Genomic DNA, 22,094 nt, shown 5'->3' with positions numbered 1-22,094 from the left:
ATCATCATCAGTAAAGTATATATTGATGTATTGATCCAGAATATATTAAATATCACTGCTTCCATTTGTCTAGATTTATTACTAATGAACTTATTTAAATTATATTAAATTAGTTTACAGAATTTGCTTTAATTCATTTTTACTGGTAACATATTTTCAATACACTATTAATATCACATGCTATAAAATTGGTCTTTTCAGGCTCCTCTGGACACTGACTTCTCCATTTTCTTTCTTGCTGAAATTCCAATATAGTAAAATTTAGTTAATACATCTATTTGCGTAAGCCATACCCTTCAGATTGTCATATTGTTTTGTTATAACGTTTCTTAGTCTTAGACTTGAACTTTCTGCTCAACAAAGGCAGAATGTGATTTCCCTGTCTTGCTCAGAGAGGCAAAAGCTACTTTAAAGGCAAACACTAACCCACGCGTGGGTTTAGCCTCATCCCAGTGCCTCCGCTTTGAACTTTCTCTGGCTGTGACAGGGGAGGTTTCATATGGGCACACATTGTTTTTCAGTCTGTTCAAACACAACACAGCAAGCTCTAGCCAAGGTCACAGGCACAATGACATCTCTAATTAGTGTGGATTTGGTGATTTATGCATTTTTTTACACAAGATGCGTTTTCTCTGATATTACATTTATAAAAGAAAGAAATGTGTGGAAGGAAATTCTAATAGGCAAAATGCAAAATCTAGACTAAACATTGAACTATCTAATTTCAATGTACTTAGATAGAGATGTGATGTGAAGTTAAAAAGATGGGAACATGGCTCATTTTCATTCCTTCAATTTGAATCTTTTAGGAGAAAATGAAGGCATGGCAGGCATCGCCATATGATACTTTCTTTCCATCTATTCTTCCACTCAAGTCTCTAAATTTTAGAAGTATCCACATAATTCATAAATTTGAGTATTGAAAACAGACTAAGCTCAACGCTAAACATCATATTGATGCTCACGGTGGCAACACTGGGTTCTCAGGATAGTGAAGTGCCCTGTCTCCAAACCACTACCCCCTATTCCACCATGGCACCATGCCTCAAAAATTAAACAAAATAAAACTGAAGGAAAAGGAAAAGAGAGCTTGTTACTAAGGGATTAATTAAAAAGCTGAAATTTGGGGGGACATGTTGGCAAGAAGGCAGCGTCAAGTCTTCGAATCAGGAATAAAGAATGCCAGAGGGTAAACAGAAAGGATCATCAGTGGAAAAGGCTCATCTCCAGAATTAAGCACTGCAGAAACCATAGCTCCAGCATTTATGGATATTACATAAGATGCATGGAGGATAAAACTCGTGCTCATGTATCTGCCTAATTTAATTTGCCACTTATTAAAGTCATTGTGTGTTAAATATTTATAAGTTTCCTAATGTAACAAGAAAGTGCTGCTTGTGGCCAAGAAGAAGCAAAAGTGTTTTATGAGACAGGTTTCCCTGATCAGTCTTTTACAGAACCTTCCTTCTGAAGGACCAAAGGGGGAGAAAGTACTTCTAGTTTAAATGCTGTTTTCTTAAGAATAGCTTGGAAACACCTACATCAAATGACAGTCAACATTTATCCACTCGTGCGGTGAATCTCAGAGGATAAAACCAAGGAAAGCAAGCAAGAAGTTACACATTGTTCAAACCAGCAGTCACAGGTTTTCATACAAAGATTTTTTTATAACAGTTATTGCCAAAACACACACCAGTTTATAGTTTCACCAATATCACAACAACATGTACACGTTGAGAAAAATTCCTAAGGGTTTGAATCAGCCATTTTATTTTACTAATACGTAGCTCAAATGGATATCAAAATACTATTTTGTTCTGTAGTTAAGTTTTAGAAAATGTTCCTTTTTACGCACATACGTGTGTTGCACATTTGTATATGTGGAAGCATATGCAGAGCCGTGGTCAAGGTCAGGTTGTCTCTTCTCTGATTACGCTCCACCTTGTCTATGGAGACAGCGTCTTTCACTTGAACACCCAGCCCATTGATCTGTCTAGTTTATCTAGCCAGCAAATGAAAGGAATCCCCTGTCTGCATCTCTTGCTAGAGAGATTGATTACAGGTGGACTTCCAGACCTTCCCAGCATTTATGTAGGTCCAGTGAATACAAACTCTCGTCCTCATGCATGGACACACTGGATCACCCTCACAGACCCTGTAGGTAGTTCTATTTCCCTATCAATGTAAGTCCCTGACATCAGCATTGGTTTGCTTTCTTTAAAAAAAAAAAATACAACTGAAAAAAGTAAAAGAAACCCAAATCACCTATATACAACCACACCTGTGTTTTTTATCTTTTCTCTTTCTACATTCCAATCCCTGCCTCATTTGCAGATGCCTTCTACACACATTATAAACAGGAGAGATCAGTTTGTCATGGGTGAGGGCTTTTTTTTAAAGGTCCTCTTTGCTTTCAGTCTTCCGGGAATGCTCACGCATTGCTGTGTGTGCTGACGAAATACAAAGGCTGCTTCTGTGTGTTGGAAGCCAGTGATCTGTGCAAGAGGTGAATACATAAGTGTGTCAGGAACCTGTCGGCCACCAAAGTACACAAGCTTCCAGAGCATACAAAACACGTCATAGTCAGAAAAATCTAATACTCTCAATCGTCATTTATTTGCTCACCAGTTAATGTTTTTAAAACGCTGTCAATCAATAGAAAATACTATCCTGAGTGAAATTAACCCAGACCCAAAAAGAAGATCATGGGATGTACTCACTCATAATTGGTTTCTAGCCATGGATAGGGGCCACTGAGTCTATAATTTGTGATCCTAAAGAAGCTAAACAAGAAGGTAAACCCAAGGAAAAACATATAGTTATCCTCCTGGCTATGGGAAATAGACAAGATTGCCGGGCAAAAAAATTGGAATCTTGGGGGTGGGGTGGGATGGGGGTGAGGGGAGATGGGGAGAGAAAAGTGTGAAGGAAAGGATGAGGGGAACTGGGGGAAACGGGATGATTGGGGATAAAGGAAGGTTGGATAGGGGAGCAGGGAAACTCATATCTTAGTTAAGGGAGTCACCTAAGGGTTGGCAAGAGACTTGAACTTGGAATCGCTACCAGGTACCCAGGGCAATGTCCCCAATTAGTTCCTTGGGCACCTGAGGATAGCGAACCTGAAATGAACCTATCCTATAGCCATACTGATGAATATCTTGCATATCACCATAGAACCTTCATCTAGCGATGGATGGAGATAGAGCCAGAGACCCACACTGGAGCACCGGACTGAGCTCCCACTGTCCTAATGAGGAGCAGAAGGAGGGAGAACATGAACAAGGAAGTCAGGACCACGAGGGGTGCACCCACCCACTGAGACAGTGGGGCCGATCTAGTGGGAGCTCACCAAGGCCAGATGGACTGTGACTGAAAAAGCATGGGATAAAACCGGACTCTCTGAACATGGCGGACAATGAGAGCTGAGGAGAGGCCAAGGACAATGGCACGGGGTTTTGATCCTACTTCATGTTCTGGCTTTGTGGGAGCCTAGACAGTTTGGATGTTCACCTTCCTAGACCTGGATGGAGGGGGGGAGGACCTTGAACTTTCCACAGGGCAGGGAACCCTGACTGCTCTTGGGACTGGAGAGGGAGGAGAAGAGGAGTGAGGGGAGGGGGAGAGGTGCGGGAGGAGGGAGAGGGAAATGGGAGGCGGGGAGGAAGCGGAAAATTTTTTTCAATAAAAAAAAATAACAAAAACAATAAATAAAATTTTACCTAATATTCTGAATGAGGGGGAAAAAACGCTGTCAATCTTCTCTATTAGCTCTTCAGAGCTCTAATGCTTAGTGTTGTTGGTGTGACTTGGAAAAAAATCTAGCTGTAATTATGACGGTTTTAATAACATGTGAGAGTTGTTTTCATTTAAGGACTGTCAGAAAATCTAGGTGATAAATGACATCTGACTGCATGAAGTCTATAATAAATTAGCGCTGTGGTTGCAAGGATTCTGTCACTGTCACAAAACAATAGGCGGAATTCCTAGAATAAAGGTGAGTAGTTAGAGGTACATGGAGCATAGGAAATGGTCGGACATAATCAATGAGACAAGCTCTAGAGGGTATGGCCCATCCTCCCTCTGCCAGACGGGATCTGCAAGTGTGGTTCTTCAGTAAAATATACTTGCGATGCAAATGCTCACGCTCACAGAGCTCTCGGGAGTCCTGGGGAGTGTGTGCTTTGTGTTGACAGTCTGAATGGGCTGACATCTGCATTCTTGGAGAGAGTTAAAAGAGGGCAATGATTGGCTTTCTTACCTGAGCTCAGAGATTATGAACAGAGATTTTTGTCATGCTTTTAGCGGTACCAAATTCACTGCCCTTTTAAGCCTTCTGATTCTGATGCTTATATTACCCCCAGGTTTGATAGTGATGTGCTGGCCACTATGTGTCAGTAAAGGGGTCTGAAATGTGTCAATATGGAATACATGTTAGAGAAGCCTCAGCCAGACATGATATACAATATTGTCTGTGGTAGGTTAATCCTAATAGTTCAAGAGTATAATTAAATAACAGGTTTTAGAATAGAAAGAAGACATGGACATGTGCCGTTCATTGACAGAAACATCATAAGCAGATGCTCACTTTTTCTCAGAACAGACTTGAGTAGTTGTTAATTTAGTATTTATTACAATCAAGACTATATTGACAACGACCTGTAATTTTAACACATTCTGAACTGTGAGGTTACTCCTTTTTTAATGTAATATTTTGAAAATACACTCAAAAGAAGAGAGCACTCATTCCTGTGATCTTGGTGTCTGTTCTGAGCTTAACTGTGTTCCTGTGAAGTCCATCTGGAAGCCTCTACCATTAATAAGGCATTCTGCAGGTATAAAACTTGTAAGGAAGTAAATCAAGTTTAAATAAGCCCATAAAAACATTAAGGAGGATCTCCTATGACAACTGTCCACCCAGAAAGAGACACACTGGGGCAGTGCAGGGAAAAGGCCACCAGAAGAAATAGCAAGAAGGTGGTTACCTGCAAGCTGAGGGGAGACCTTATTACAACCAACCAGACTGGCACCTTGAATTTAGACATTCTGCCTGGAGAACCATGAAGGAGTAAGTTCCTCTTGCTTAAGATACTTGGTCTGCTGTAGTTGTTTCTTACTGTCCTAGGAGATTATTATAGTCCCTTGATTCCTATATTCCATATCTCATTTCGCACATCTATGTGGGCAGAGAGCATGAGGCCCAGTAGGTAGAAGGTCGACTTCCTTCTTTTCCTCCTACTGCCATTGTATAGCAGCTATCATTTAACAGGACACTATTCTCCTTCGGGATACTAGAAGGTTCTCTGCTCTGCCAGGACTTTCACATGCATATTGTTTTCTCTGACTCAAACACTTCCCTGTGTCCTGATTGAAGCTGAACGGTCATCCTTCAGCTCAGAGATAATGCTTGATCATCAGCTATCGGTTCTGTTTTCATCACATAATTTTGTGATGCTGACAACATTGCTTTACTAATTCACATCACAACCATAAAAAAAAAAAACATCTTGAAGGCAAAGCATCTGATGACTCATTGTAGCTTTGGCACGGCTAGACTGTTTGCACACAGTAGATACAGAATGCATATCTGTAGAATAAATAAATTAACAAATAAATTATTTAAGACCTTCTCCCCATTTGCAACATTGTCTCTGGTGATAACTAACTGGCGACAGCTAACAGATACTTATGCAATGGATGTGCAAGAACATTGACTTCTATCAGCTGAGGACCAAAAGCATGCACAATGTGTTTGCTGTATGCAAATCTCAACAGCTGAGAAATTTTTGCTCAAAATTGGCCATCTAGATTAATCCCATGAACTCTTTAAAACAGTGAAATTACTCTGCTATTTTTACATTTATAAAGTAAAGTATATTACTTTGAATTCTCTGATGTTTTCAAACTTAAAGTCACTAAAAGCATGCGAAAAGAGGAAATCTTGTTCCCATTTTTCCAAGACCTGTTAAAGAGGCTTAGATGACATTTGAGAGACGTGGGTAGTAAAATTTCATGTTTGAAGACAGCCTATGCTACAGAGCGAGTTCAAAGCTGGACTGGGCTACAGACACACACACACATACACATACACACACAAACACCAATAAAAACTCAGTTGAGGATTTGGTTCACTGAAGAAAGCATTTAGTAAGTCATAGAAGTAAGTCAGAGAAAAAAAGAAGCATGAAAATACTCAAGGTCAGATGGCAACCAGAACCTATTATCTTGCTCTAATCTAATAGTTAGGTATTCATAGTTTATACCTCTACTTCCCCTGACTCAAGTCTTGGTCCTACTTTTATGTCAAATGGGTAATGAATCCTCTATAACCTAGTGCATCTGCTTCTTCCAATCAGAAGCCTATGAGCTAGAGGCCTACAGCTGGACAACATGCAAAGATCAACAGATTAGGGTGTTCTCAGATCTAAATGGAACATCTGTATCCAACTCTTAGGGATCATCTTAGAGATCAGAACTCAAGCTTAGTGATCATCACGGAAGAGGGGAAAGAAAGATTCTAACAGTCAGAACACAAGGTCTGCATATGATCAAGCCACCAAAATCCAAGCACAGATGAGGAAGGAGCTTATTATGTCCCATCCCAGCTAAGAAGCTATTGGTGACTGGTGACTTGTTAGGATAGGGAGAAGTTTTTTATCAAGGATGTAGCCCTTGAAAAGCTTCTGAGTTCCTGTAGATGGCTCTTCACTTGCATACCTATAGGCTGCACTCGATGCATTTTCAACAACTACAAAACAGGTCATATGAACTCGGAACCAAACAGAGGTGGAAGCGATGTGGAGAAACTAGAGAGGAGGAAAAGAGGGATGAATTTAATTGAAACATGTTACATGCATGTATAAAATTCTCAATATTTTTTTTTAAAAATGGCAAGTGTGCATTTATTATTTTACATAATCCCATTCTATGGAAGAAATCTTCATGAAAACTTTTAAATGCTTAGGATAACTCCAATGTGTTATCCTTTTTTGGGGTGGGGGAGCGGTCTGAGACTTTTTTTTTTTTTTTTTTTTTTGCCTGTCCTGGAATGAGCTCTTGTAGACCAGGTTGGCCTCAAATTCACAGAGGTCTGCCTACCTCTGCCTCCCAAGTGCTGGGATTAAAGGCATGTGCCACCACTGCCCAGCGACTCTTAACTTTCTCAATTCTGCCCTTAGGAAGAACAAAGACATTCCTTCACTAGAAATTCTCTATTCCTATCTTTACTCCCATTAAAGTTGGCTAGGATATTAGCCATTAGTACATCTATGTTAGGTTTCATCTTCCTCCACATTCCCCTTAACAGAGACTGATCAAAGTACTACTCAGTGTACAGCCATTTTTATGATACAATCTAAAACTATCTCATAGTCTTCTCTGGCCTATTATGAAATACTGAGCAGTTATACTGTATACCCAACAGGCAAATTTTCATGATTTGAATAAGCAACATAGTTTAGGTTCTTTGTATAACAATTCTCAAAATCATAATAAGTGGTATATAATACCCATTTCAAAGTTTGGTTTTAGGTCATGGATTTTCCTTGAGACTAGGACGAGAGAAGCTTCTTCATGGAATGTCCAAGGTGACAAATACTCTGCAGTCACTTTTTATTGGAAAAATTCAGTAGCTTGGCTTTAACTTAAGAGGAGGGAACCTGGAAATAAAGGAGATCATGCATATATGTTTGGCATAATAGTCTGTGCCACACTGTTCTGTGTTTCCTTGGAAACCTTCAGCAACACACAGGCCTGAAAGAAATCTAATGTGGCACAAGCATAATACGTGCAGGATTGCTAAGGTAGGCCTGCATGACTTTCTGAGATTTAGAAAGCTAAGAGGAAAGCCCTAGCGATCTCAAACACAAGAATAGAATGACTTTCATTTTTATTGCTTTTAGGAGAGCATTATTATGTGAGTTATATTAATGTTCTCCCCCAAATAGGAAAATACCATAAAGCAGAAAATAATAGCTTTATTTAAATCTTTAAAAGAACAGATAACATCATATATTATGTCCACCGATCTGCTATGCTAAGATCTTCTGCTTCTTAGTCTTGAGGAAAATAAGTTCAATGGTCTGATGTTCACAGGGTGCATAATAAAACAATGTCCTTCTTTATCATTTGTTAGTCACCTCCGTGATAATACAGAACAAATTTCCAGGGTGAAAAAGTCAATTCTGTTCACCATAATGATTGATATTTTCCCCTCCAAATTGAATTACAGGGAACACACACACACACACACAAACACACACGAAATAACCATATAGACTGGCTCCTCAAAATTTGTATTTTCAAGTCCTGCATGTATCCATCCTGGTGTTATCTCTTGAGTAACAGACAAGTTTTGCACTAAAATACTATCCTATGCCATCCCTATTCAGGAAATGAATCCCACATTCATTAAAATAACACAGAAAGTTAAGATTATAATATACTTTCTGCCTCTACTTAGTGCTGTATTAATGGGATGACCACTCAGCTTGACCTATTTGCCGAAATTTGCTAGAACTCCAGGAGACCATATGGGCAGCCAGATGGGGTGCTGTAATTTAGTGCCATTATTCTAAGGATGAAGTAATGTATCAATGTAATTTGCATTCCTTTTCCACCCTTTCTGCATACCTTTCATTAGTTTCATTTTTTTAATTTAGACATCAGGAGGGAAGATAACGCCTTGCTACCAGGGCCCAGATGCCAACTAATTACTACAAGAGGCCCCAGCCCTGACATCCCAGGCCAGACCTCAGAACAATGCTCCATATTTCTGGGTGACCCCACTGCAGTGATTAATAGGTGGAACGCAAAGCCCTAATGAGTGTGTCAGATCTTAGAGGCAAATGCAGTCAGCATTGTGTGGAACACGACCGCAGCTGCTTGGTTAAACTATATGCCTTTTCATCTCATGGTCTTTGAATTTATTTATAATCATCAACCAAGGAAAGCCTATATAAGTAGAGGTCTACACAACAGTAGGCAAAAGCTTAAATATTTTGAATCAAATATTGACTTTGTCCTCTAGAAGCAGGAACTGTGATGTCATACATAATTACCAATAGAAATCAAGGTAAAAGGGGTTGAGAGTAAGGCCTAGGGCAATGTACTTTCGACAGAAGACTTATTAGTCATTGCAGAAAATTAGCCAATCACACTTGAAAAAAAATCTACCAAAAGGTAAAAGTACTCATACCTTAATTAATCAAATCTATCAGGCTTTTATTCTAAATTGTTTTCTCTAAAATAGTATTTATTTTCATTACTGCATAGGTAGCCAAGAGAGTATATAGGTCATGGGCCTACAAAAAACCAAATACCATTGTTTTGTTCAATGAATGCAGCAATAATAATATTTCTAGCGTCATTCTGCTTTACCCATAGGTCTCTTGGCCATCATCAGAGAACCTTCATCTTACAGTAAATGGAATCTAATACAAAGACTCAGAATAGGACAATTTTGGAATAGTAAGTCCTAAATAGAGTGTCTCCATGAATCCCCCAACCCTTGCGGTTCAGTGCACTCCTCCTGCCTTTGCTTACTGAGTCCTGGGATACCTGATGTGCATCAGCTTGCCTAGTATAAAATACCTTTTCGTTCAAATACTAAAACATGGTTGTAGGAGGAACTCTGTGAATGAATAGCTCTTGTGTTGTAGTTTAGTGGGTTTTCATCCCACATCACAATGGCCTTAGGTTGTGTTTATAATTTTAAGCCAAACACCAGACGGTAGTATAATTTCTCCCATAGCCAGGAATGACATGCAAAATGCTGCAACCCTGATAATTGAGGATTTGGGGCAAGATTCCAAGAACTTTGCTGTATCTCTCCAAAATCTCACCATTACTGGTTACTACACAGGATTTTTACATGCCTTAAGCTATTTTCTCAAAGCAACCACAAATAAAACACCTATTCATTTCAATGTAGACATCATTTATTCTTCTACTTCCTTCTCTATTTTAATTATCTTTCTAAAATTGTAAATACCAAATTACCATTGTACTTATTAACTTTAAGAGTTTTCTTTTGTGTGCTGATGATGTGTTCCAGTTGGTAGAGAACTTACCCAGTCTTTATGCCTGTGTTAAACACCCAAACTACATAACCCACACTTGGAAGTGGGGAACAGGAGAATCAGAAGTTCAGTGTCATCCTTCCTTCCATCCTCATCTACACAATGAGATCAAGGCCAGCATGACATACATGAGACACCGTATCAAAAATGAGTTCTCCTTTGTGCCTCTTCAAATTTATACTACACACTTCTTTAAAAGTAAATAGATGAATACATAAAATAAAATCATTTATATATCATGAGTCTAGCAAAAATATTCATTAATATGTCATACTAAGTAATATGAGAAAATTAAAAGTATATTGAAATAAATTAAAATGATGCCATTCATCATTCTTACATCCCTTTATGATCTGGCCAGTGCACAGTCTGTGCCACAACTATGGAAGCTCTGTATACTAGCTCTCCTTTGCTTGGATAGAATGACTATTGAGAAGGAAGTTCTGTCCGGGACCTACTAGGTGTTATTCACTTCTCATTTCTCTTCTAAGAAGATCACAATTATTGTGGCCCTTTCTCAGTATAGGGCAATAATCAGTTCTGATCACTAGGACACAGTGAGAAATGGAGCTCACAACTTTCAAGCCTGGACGCTAAATACTGCAGATGATCTTTGATGTTGTGTCCTTTCTCTTTGCCTGTGAGAGGGCGTAAGTTTAGAGGACAGCAAAAAGTAATGAGTGCTAGTCCAGGTTACACAGGGAGCACTGAATGAGCAGGAAATGAACTTGCATGTCTTGAAGTCAATGAGAAATGGGGATTACCAACATCATCATCATCACCATCATCATCATTATTATTATCAAAGGTTGGGAGAAGATGACTCTGGTGTTGACCTTAACAACATCAATTCTGTATCTTGACTTAAGTTAGTCAACAATATTTTCAACATAAAATTACTAAAGACATAAAGGAACCTGATGTGCAAACTCAGCTGACCGATACCCAGTCTCTAGAGGCATCCGTTTCAGTTATTTGTAAAAGGCAGGAAAAAATTACCTCTGAGGTATCTTAATATTTACCTTAACCTGCCAGGTCAAGGAAAATAGGTTGTCCCAATAAAGAATCATTAAAGAATATCAGAGCTATAGAAGAAAAATATGCACTGTGCAATATCAACAATTTCTATATAGACATAAGAAATAACAGCTACAATCCTTAAAACAAGTCTCCAAAATTGATTTCCAGAAAGTGTTTTTTAAAGCAAAGTTCTTCAAATACGCAGTCAAATAGAATTTAAATGATATTTTTGATAATCAAATAAACAGTTTAAGCATGTCAGTCTGATTAATCTAGAATCATTAAAATACAAAGAAGTGGAAAAATCCACACTTCCACACTGATACCAATACATTTATCATGCACATATATACAAAAAGAATTATTTATCGTTCAAAGCTTGTTTTGGTAGTAAATTAGAGAGACTGCTTCTTAAAGAATAATTGGTGTGCCTTTGGCCAGTCAGAATGTATGTCAGTACTATAAGGCAAGAGTATTGCATTGGGTTTTTAACTGGTTTAGCCAGGAGAGAGAGAGAGAGAGAGAGAGAGAGAGAGAGAGAGAGAGAGAGAGAGAGAGAGAGAGAGAGAAGAGGGGAGCATAGGGAATACATGATAGTGTATGTTCTCAGTCCCATAACAGAAAGATGGCAATCATTTCTTAGACTGCCAAGAAGATTAGGAAGTACCATACAAATCAAATGAGGAACAAGGCCTTGGACAACAGCAAATTCTAATAAATATTAATTACTATTGCTAATGTTCTGTTTTCTTTACTTATATAATAAAAAATATTAGGTGATTTATATGATACCTTTGAATTCTTATATTCTGAGTCTATGACTGTCCTTTGAAGTTAAATTGCCAGCTGACAAATGAAAATTCTAATACCCTTACATTTTAAGTGAAGATTTATGAAAAAAATCTATAAAAGTCTGATCTACTGTTGAGAATAGATCACATAATAATGAGGGATTCCCATTATTTAACACTCCAATGTGGGGAGGCTTGATGTATTCATGTTCTCTCATGACTTATATTCTCGTTTTAACATAGACTCTAACAAGATAATTGGAAGCAGTCAGTTAAATAAAACAATGTCATCATCTTGGGTGTCCTAAAGCACTAAGGAACTATTCCATGTATAAAACTTGAATATGTGTAGAAAGTATATGCAAGCAGTCCTTTTGGCCAGTGCAAAATAGAGTATATTCTGGGCTTATAAACTAACAGAAACATTTCCTTTACAGCTTAAAGAAAGCCCATTGGCTAGCTATGGAAATGGCGAGAAACAATTCCAACATTATCTTGCATTCAATTCAAACTGAACAGGAAATGATCCACTTGCATTCTTGATAAAACGGCAGACCATCCCACTAAATTTCCTATCAAGACTCAAAATGAAGCAAACAGATCATGATGCTAATCATTAAAAATCATTAAAATGCAATTATAATTATGCTTTTGATTGATTCAAACTGAATATATAATAATAATAATAACAATAATGTAATAAGAGTCTTAATGTGTGCACATGGTTAAGGTGAAGTATATGGTCATAAGGAACTATATTCTTATTCCAGAAATCAGTGTACACTAAGAACCTTACCTCCTGCATACATGACAGCCAGCATGATGGATGATATCCATGCAATTTCACTGTAGCTAGCGTGGAATATTTCCTGAATATCTTTGAAGAATACTGTGACAGCTTTGGGGAAGGCATATGAAAATCCAATGGAGATAAAGGATGCACAAACTACTACCCAACCCCAACCTCCATCTGGAGGAAGGGGGTGTGGAGGAGGAGCAGAAGTCTCCGATGGCATTTCTGCACCTCTGCTGGAGACTAGAGCAACCTATTGAAAAGAAACAACAACAGTTCATGTTATAAGTCTGTGTTTTGTATCGCGCTTGAAAGTTGCTGACATAGCATTTTCATTTTAACTACAATATAATTTTATTAATACATTCGGTATTATTGTGCTTGAAAAATTATAAGAAATTCGAAACAGAAAATGAGATATAAAGCCTTCATTATTAAGAGGAAAAATCTGGAAACGATGATGTGGGAAGTCCTTCTGTATATGTGTTGCTTTTATTGATTAATGAATAAAGAAACTGCCTTGTCCTGTGATAGGGCAGAGTAGAGCTAGGCTAGGTAACTAAACTGAATGCTGGGAGAAAGAAGGTGGAGTCACAGAAGCCATGTAGCCGCCACCAGAGACAGAGTGATGGAATCTTGCTGGTAAGCCACAGCCACATGGCAATACACAGATCAATGGAGATGGGTTAGTTTAGGATGTAAGAGCTAGCCAATAAGAAACTAGAGCTAATGGGCCAAGCAGTGATTTAATTAATACAGTTTCTGTGTGGTTATTTTGGTTCTGGGCAGCTGGAAATGAACAAGCAGCCTCCCCATACAAACACTTATGTATGGGAAGAAAATATTTGAAAGTGAAGTTAATAATCCAGATAAACCTGAAGTGCAAACTAAACAAAAATAAACATTATTTCAAGCTTACTTGGAAGTATAGAGGAAATCACCTACTAGACTTCAGGAAAGAACACTTTCTTCTGTCCATGCATCTGCTTGTATGTGTATTGTCAGGGGTTGAAATATGGTATTTTCCACAATTTTTCTCCACTTATTTTTTCAAGAAACAGTCTCTCATGGTATTAGGAGGTTTCTGATTTGGGCTACTATTTGAAGCAAAAGCTCCAAGAATAATTCTTCCTCAGTACTGCAGCTATAGGCATTGTTTTGTTGTTGTTGTTGTTTCTTTGTTTGTTTATAATATGGACTCTGTAAAACTGAATTCAGGTGCTCACGATTTTGTGGCAGGCACTTAACAACTGAGCCACCACCAAACCATAAGAATAATACCTTAATGTAAAATGTTCATGTTTCCTTTCCAAAATTAATGCTGCTAACAGTCTTACAAATATGTTACTCTGCCTTTCTGTCTGTCTCTCTCTTCATTGCCAAGAAATTCTAACAGCTATATGGGTATGTGTTCTTGTTTGTTGAGGGAGTGGAGAAAAGGTTCTATATATGTATACACCTAAGAACACTTAAATATTCTCCCACGGAAAAAGACAATGCACAGTTTAATATGGAAGAAATTACACACAGTGAAAACCTTGCCTCCACATCCTCTCAAGGTACAGAGATGCTGCATTGAAATGCAGAAGAAAGAGCCACATTCCTGTGTATAAGAGTATATATTTTTGCCATATGTTTTCCAAAATCAGCCCATGGATAAGTTTATCTCCTTCGTTTTTAAATGTATACGTGGTTTTCACACTCACTCCCTTGCAAACACACACACACATACTCACACAAGTGTATAAGGTACAAAGAATGATGTTTTCATGTTATTATTCAGTGTGGAATGACAACTCAACTGTCTTCAACTTAACCCAAATTTAACTCAAATCCTTATGCAATGTTCATGACTCTTCTTTCCCTCCGCCCTCCTTCCTCCCTCCCCTTCCTTCCCCTCTCTCCCTCCCTCTCTCCCTCTCTCCCTCCCTCCCTCCTCTCTCTCTCTCTCTCTCTCTCTCTCTCTCTCTCTCTCTCTCTCTCTCTCTCTCTCTCTCCTACCTAAGGACTACTGTCTTAGCACATTCAGAGCATACAGTCAGTACTGTGTATACAAAGCTTCTCTCTCTCATTCTCTCTCGCTCACTCTCTTGAAACTATCCAAGAACTACCGTCTTAGCCGGCTCAGAGCACACAGTCAGTACTGTGTAGTACAAAGCCCACTGTAAAAAGAGCTCTGCACCTACAGATTCCACACAGCTCTGGGCTTTGAGCACCCCTCTGTGAGCACCAACTTCTTTCTTGGCTCCAAGCCTAAGAAAATACCCTTCTATTCTAGATGTCTGTGACTTCAGATTTGTTTTTTTTTTTATTTTAACATTCAATAAAAATGAGATCTTTAATATTTTTCCTATGGGGTCGCATGTCTAGAAATTTAGTCTAATGTCCTCTGATTCCTCACATAGTCTCACAAAGGTGACTGCAACCCACAAGTGTTTGAATGGGATCAATAATAGTGTTTTATCAAGTTTAATTATAAGATAAGGGTCTTCAAGATTTTGTTGCAAAGGACATAAAGACCATAAAGTTTCCTGGCTGTATGGTCCGTACTGAGTGTTTATCTGAAGTGAATTTTAATGTCATTGATGACACTGACACAATTGAGTATGGTTTTTCAATGAAGCTTTCTTTACAAAGTAGTCTGATTGCAGCAGTTTAATGATGCTTTTAACAGACATTAGAGAAGAAAACCCAGAAGAGAAAAACACTATCTAACCAATATTATTAACAATTGTACATATTTATTTTCTTTATTGTTCTATATGACTATACGCCTGATTAATTTAAATGATAATGTAATCCCATGAATCACAGAGACACAACTCTAATTTTATAAGTTATTTTATTATTTTTATTAGTTGTCATAGAATTTTTGTAACTACACAAGTTTGAGACAATATAGAAAATACATGAGGTATAAATCATAATCTTAAAAAATTCCACTTTTGATTGACACTATGGTTAATAGAAAATTTATATATTATATTGTATTGTTCTTAGCTCTATATTCTATATATTACATAGTCATATGTTGTACTAAGGGAGTAAAATAAGCCAAAGAAAAATCACTTGACATTTTTATTATATTCTGTGTGTCTAAATGTCCTTAAGGACTGAAAGAGTCAAGAGCTCTTAATTTCCAAAACATTAATAGTCGGAAAATTTCTCTCCATAGAAATTGTGTGATTTGACCTTAAGCATTCCCCAGTGTTGTGGTGCTAAAGGATTAGGCACCAGCCTTTGGTGCTGTTAGGAAATAGTTGGACCTTTTAGTTATGGAGCCCAGAAGGAAAAAGTGAGGTTCCTGGGGCGTGCTTTTGTAGAAAACTCTGGGACTGTGGACTTTTCTCTCTTTCTTCCTGGCTCCCACCATAGCTATCTTTCGTATAACACATCACATGCTCCCAAACATGGTGTTTTTACAGGACAGAGACAGGAAATTCTTGAGAACCAAGAGGTCAGCCAACCCAATGTCACAAATCAGGGGAAGCATAAACTCTCATCAGGGCCCCTATCCAAGGACACAGAGGTGGATGACCTGCGGCAGGAGCCACAGGCAGGTGCTGTGAAAAGGAGAGAGGATTCTGGGATGTGAGGAGCATCAGGGAGCTCCTGAGTTAGACTTCTGGAAGTATGCAACTGCTTTTTGAATCATCTGTACCCCTGCAAGTTAACGCCAAATGATGGAGGTGGGTCATCTTTCTATCTGTTGTTTCATTGGTTAAATAATAAAGAAACTGCCTTGGCCCCTTTAATAGGACAGAAAATTAGGTAGGCGGAGTAGACAGAACAGAATGCTGGGAGAAAGAAGCCGAGTGAGGAGTCGCCATGATTCTCCCACTCCAGACAGATGCAGGTTAAGATCTTCCCTGGTAAGCCAGCTCGTGGTGCTACACAGAATATTAGAAATGGGTTAGATCAATATGTAAGAGCTAGCCAATAAGAGGCTAGAACTAATGGGCTAGGCAGTGTTCAAAAGAATACAGTTTCCGTGTAATTATTTTGGTTCATAAGCTAGCCATGTGGGCGGCTGGGTGCCGGGGACGCAGCCCTGCCGCTCATGTTACAACACCCAAAATCCAACCCGTTCAACTACTTGGACTTTGCTGAGATTGTAACTTTGGTCTGTAAGGGGTCCCCATCCAGGAGTGAGCAGTTTGTGTGTGTGCACGCGCGTGTGCGTGTGTGTGTGTGCTCGTGCATGCCTGCAATGTCTCCCTGGGGACAAAAAGTCCTCATACAACAAAAGTCTACAAAAATGTCAAGGAAGTCAACAACAACATAGGAGGTTTAGACAAATGATGCGTGTAAAGTGGGTATTGGTTTCTAATGAAAAACACTTCTGTTAGGTTATATAACCTGCCACTTTTGTCAAGAATTACTTTTAAAAAGTTTATATTATATATTTACAGCATGCTATAATCTTATTTGTTTCTTGTTGGGCACAATACTAATTATCTCTTCTAACTCTTCACTTACTAGGTTTTGATATTTTGCTGATCAATTTACAACATTTGAGTACCAAAAAGAGCATCTTTAGAAATGCAAAATACCTAAAGAAAGCAGAGGGAAGGATGGAGTGTAAACATTGCTTAAATAAGTAAGTACAAGACAGCAAATGGTCTTGAAAGTTGTCTTAAGAATCTGAGCTCATTACAACATTTTTAAATTAAATTGTGATGTTACCAATTTCCTTCTTGCTTGAAAATTATAAAAGAAAACCTGAAGACTCACTGGAGGAAGCTGATATGGAGCAAACAGCTTTTTCTTGTAGGAGTAAAGACATGGCCCTGTAATTTTCCAGAGTGCAGAATGGAAACGAAACCGTCTTTCACTACTAATCCATGAATTCAAATAATTGCAGTCTTTATCACACTTGATATGGTAAACACTTAGAAATAAAATTTCATGATTCATTTCCCCGTGGTTCTTAAAGGCATAATTATGCACACTCTCCCTCCAGGTAAAGACACCAGACTCATCCCTTCCCCACCAGCTCCGCTTGCTCCCACAACCTGCCTGAGGGCCACATGTTCCTTTTCAGCTGGCCCTTCCCCTCCATGCAGAGATGAGAGACTCGTGCCACCAACACATCCACAGCTGCAGCTTCCTTGAGGACCCTGTGTCCTGGACTTGCGTGCTCTCTGCACTCCCAGGTTGGGACCTCAGGCACCCACAGTCACTTCACTCACTCCAGCTGCTTGAAGAGAAGTCCAAAGCACCTACCATCTACCACTGAGGATTATCTGTGAGCTTTTTCTCAGTCTGCATAGGTCTTCCCCGTCTGCCTGGGATGAGCTAGGGCCACTTCTGAGACCGCTTTCAATACTGAACCCTTAAGCCCGTTTCAAGGATCTACAACCCAACAAACCATGCAAATAGAAAATCAAGATCTTATCACTCATTCAACAAAGGGGAAACACGATTTCCATACAAAGGAACACTACCAAAGACCTAATTTAATATCTTTCTATTCCATCACAAAAGCAAGCAACATATTAACCAAAACAGTAGTCTCTGCTACAAATTGGTGCTCCCACTCAACCATACACCACCAACTGTCCACTCTCAAATGACCTTAAACATACAGGTAGCATTATATAGGTAGAAAAATTCTATTTAGGAATGTATATCACATACAAACATGCATACAGCAACAACTAGTGAAAAAGGTCACATACAAACATATATATTGCTCCCAATATTCTGTTTAGTGTTTTATGTTGGTATCAAAAATTTAGGCTGCCTGTATCATGGAGAGTTTTTCTTTCTCCTTCAACTCTGGCAGGTACTTTTTCTGGGTACATTTGTCTAGGTTGACAGACATGGTCTTTCAGAATTATTGAGCTCCAGGCTCTTCTGGCTCTTAGAGTTTTCCTACGAAGTCAGCTCCCGTCCTGGTGGATTTTCCTTTATACATCCATTCCTAAGCTCATTTCCCCTGGAAAACAGCACATCCTGCAGCTCTGACCTCTTGCTTACTAGCATCTGGAGCTGATCAATAGTCATACACACACACTCCATGATATTTTTCCTTGTGAACAATTCTGTAATGTTTAATGTACTTGGAAGCTGCCATGTTTTGTCCCTTTTATTTGTAAGTATGACCAAACGAAGCAGAAACAAAACTACAGTTTTACCTGTTGTCAGATGAGCACTTTGGGTGGTGTGTAAATCTAAGCCTAGTCACTTTCTGATGATGAGCAATATTTGAAGGCAATATAAAGGGAGAGGTAGAGCCGACTCCAGATTATCTAAAGAAAAAGAAGAAACAAGTATTAAATGTATAACTGGATTCCACTGCCTTATTAGTCACTAACTTTAATTTACCCAGTAATTCTGCACATCTTGTATAACAAGAATAATTAAATAAGCATTTGTATATGCATAAAGAGCCATACTTGTCAAATATATATATGTATTATGTATGTATGTGTGTCAATATTATGTATAGCTATAGATATGAAGAGCCAAACATGAAAAGTGGAAGATAAAGAAAAAATCAGCTTCTTTAAAATTAATAACAAATTACAGGGCCATGAGAGAGAGCTCAGTGGATAAAATGCTTTCTGTGCCAGCATGAGAAACTGAACTCAACTCCCAGCATCCATGTAAACAGTCCAGCATATGGTACTCTCTTATGATTCTAGCCCTAGGGAGTGGAGACGGAAGGATCTCTGGGGTTGGCAGGCTAGCCAGTGTAGCTGAATGGATGAGTTCCATATCCTACTGAGAGATTCTGCATCAAAAACAACTCCAGAAGAATGGCACTGGGATTGGCCTCTGGTTCCCACCTAAATTCACACACAAATGTGCATACACCTGGACATATTCAGACACATGACACAAGAAGTGATTATACGAGTACTTACATTATAAAAAATTTATTGACATTCATTAGCAACCACTCAATTCCTTACATCTGTTTAAATAATTTTCTGCTAAATTGTGTGTGTGTGTCTGTGTGTGTGTGTGTATGTGTATATGGGTGTGTATATACAAGATTTACTGAAATACTTCTAAATATATATCAATAATGAACAGGTTTTAACACTGAAACACAATGAGTAGCAAAAAAAAAATATTCTAGGCATCTGTTTCTGAATTTAAGCTTCAGACCCAGGTTTAAATATCTAATGAAGCAAATATCTTCATTCAAGACATTAACCTCAATATGGTTCTGAATATATATAATTCGGTATACCAGATAATATTGACCAGAGTAAGCACAAGAAAAAGGGAAAACTAGATTCTTTCAATTAAATGACCCATCACCTGCTTTGACTCTAGGGCTGCCTGTCATAAGGTTTTGAAAGAAGACATCATGACCATTGGGTTAAAGGTGCTTGTGTAACAGGATGAAGGATGCGTGGAGAGCAACAAAGAGAGTGAAAGAGTCTTAAAGTCACTGACTGGATCTAAGAAACTGATAAGGAACAGAGCTAAAGGTTCACTCAGTGGGCATCCGGGGCCTTAGAAGAGTAGTTTATGTCACCTCTAGTTTTATTGGAATGCTTGTGAGTTGCCATAGCTTTCAAAAGCTGGGTAAGTCACACTCTCCAGCCTCCCTCATTGCCATCCTATGCTAATGTAGGAAATCTTTATAGCTTCCTTTTTCTCTGGCATAGTTAACTTCACTGAGTGCAGGGCACAGCCTCAGAGAAAGCCCGAGGCATCCCTGAATTGGTTCTGACCCCAGACTGTAGTTAACCGCACCCATGTCTTACATAGACCAGTTTAAAAGCAAGAATATAAGGGACTCTGAGAAAAATCTCATGATGCTGTCTGCTCACCAAAATTTCTATGGAATTTTACGGTGTACAATTTAACCGATCCATATTTTAGAAAAAGAAATCTGCATCATAGGTACCTTCAACAAATGGATTAATAATCAAGAAGCTCCAATTTGGTTGTTTCAATTAATCTAGTTATATATTTTCTCTACTGATTTTGATCAATCACGGTCTAGTTTATAGACACACACACAATATGAATTTGTTGTTTATTTTGACCATGCATGATCAAGTTTTACAAAATTGTGTTTAATAAACAATTATTAAGACAACATGAATTTTTATTTTAATTTTCTAAACTAAAAGTTTTGTGGATTTCTTCACTCCTTTGCACTACAAAGCAATGCTGTTATAGCTATCACAGGAGGATGTATTTTCTAATACTGTTGCTATGAATGCCACATGCTTATTATATGAATAAGTAATGCTTTAATGATTACATTACTTCTAGACATTCAATTATGTTTCATAATCTACAGCTTCAGTCTGTTCAAGGCTCTCTTGCACCCCCCACTATAGAATATCAGCACATTCCTTTACAAACTGTGAAGAGCCCTTTCTTTACCTTCCCAAACCTTAATCAGACAGTGTCATATTTAATCTTAAAAAATGAGGTCCTGAAATAATATACTCAGCAAACGAAGACCCAGGTAAGAGCAGGTAGGAGACTATTGGCTCCACTGTAAATCCTGTATGCTTTAGATTGAAGCAGGAACTCATTACCACACATACTCAACAATGACCTATGTATCTTCTAAGTAAATCAATATGCCCCAACAAGAGCAATTATGTGATTTTCAGTACTCCATTTCTTCTTTCTTACACAAAACAATATAACAATGTCAAATTAATTTATAGATAGTGTTTTAAGCTGAGGTACACGCTCATCCAATTTAAAAACAGGAATTAAGTAGAACCAAATCTTTTCGCTTCCAACTTATCATTGAATTAAAATTGAAATCTAACTGTGTGTGGGGGGGGTGCTCTTCTTCTCTTCCACATGGACCATTTTTTAAATCCTGATAACTGAGGCCCTCAAAATATCAACTACAGAAAACCTATTTTTAGAAGCAAACTCTTGCTGTATTTAAAATGACTCCAAGTTCTAATTGATATTAAGGGTCAAAAAGATTTCTTTGGAACTGGTACTTTAAGGAAAAACAATGCATATTATACTAATGCATTGTAAACCTAAGAAATGAACCATTCACAGCAAACAATCATCCTGGTTTACGATATGCTGTTAGACTCTTGTAGAGGGCAATTACAATTAGCTAAATGGTGTCCATGCTCATGGTATCCGTAAGGTACCTTGCGCAGCAAAACCATAAGGAGTTTCTTAAACCTTTGTCTGTATCAGTGAGGTGAGGTCTGCTTGCGGTTACACTATTCTTAGACTAGAGAAACAGAGTTTAGAGAGACAGACACAAGGGCCAGAGGATGGAAGCAGAGCAGAAACTGAAGAGACCACAGCATAGAACACCAAGCAATGACAATGACCACCACAGCACGTCTCCACCTTATGGAGAGATGGAGCCAGCTGAGCGTTCCACACCTTTTTGGGCAGTGCTCTTCTGAATGTTGGCCTCCATCAGTGTTAACAGTAGGTTGGCACTGTTTT

The 22,094-nt window shown here is 38.4% G+C and overlaps 1 protein-coding gene across 4 annotated transcripts in view; it reads right to left on the bottom strand.

The window, feature by feature from the left end:
- The window catches only part of Slc16a7 (solute carrier family 16 member 7), a 158,038-nt gene that overhangs the window by 46,753 nt on the left and 89,191 nt on the right, over window positions 1-22,094 (bottom strand). For 2 of the 4 annotated variants that reach the window (XM_057757616.1, XM_057757617.1), the window contains 2 exons: window positions 18,821-18,934; window positions 12,684-12,933 (listed from right to left, as the gene is read on the bottom strand). In XM_057757616.1, the coding sequence (XP_057613599.1) occupies window positions 12,684-12,903 (220 nt within the window). In that variant the 5' untranslated portion in view covers window positions 12,904-12,933; window positions 18,821-18,934. The remainder of the gene's footprint in view (window positions 1-12,683; window positions 12,934-18,820; window positions 18,935-22,094) is intronic. The other 2 variants (XM_057757618.1, XM_057757619.1) reach the window with 1 other exon arrangement.

Source organism: Chionomys nivalis, chromosome 25, assembly GCF_950005125.1.
Source record: "Chionomys nivalis chromosome 25, mChiNiv1.1, whole genome shotgun sequence".
NCBI classification, from domain to species: Eukaryota; Metazoa; Chordata; class Mammalia; order Rodentia; family Cricetidae; genus Chionomys; species Chionomys nivalis.
This window is presented reverse-complemented; position numbering and strand designations above follow the sequence as displayed.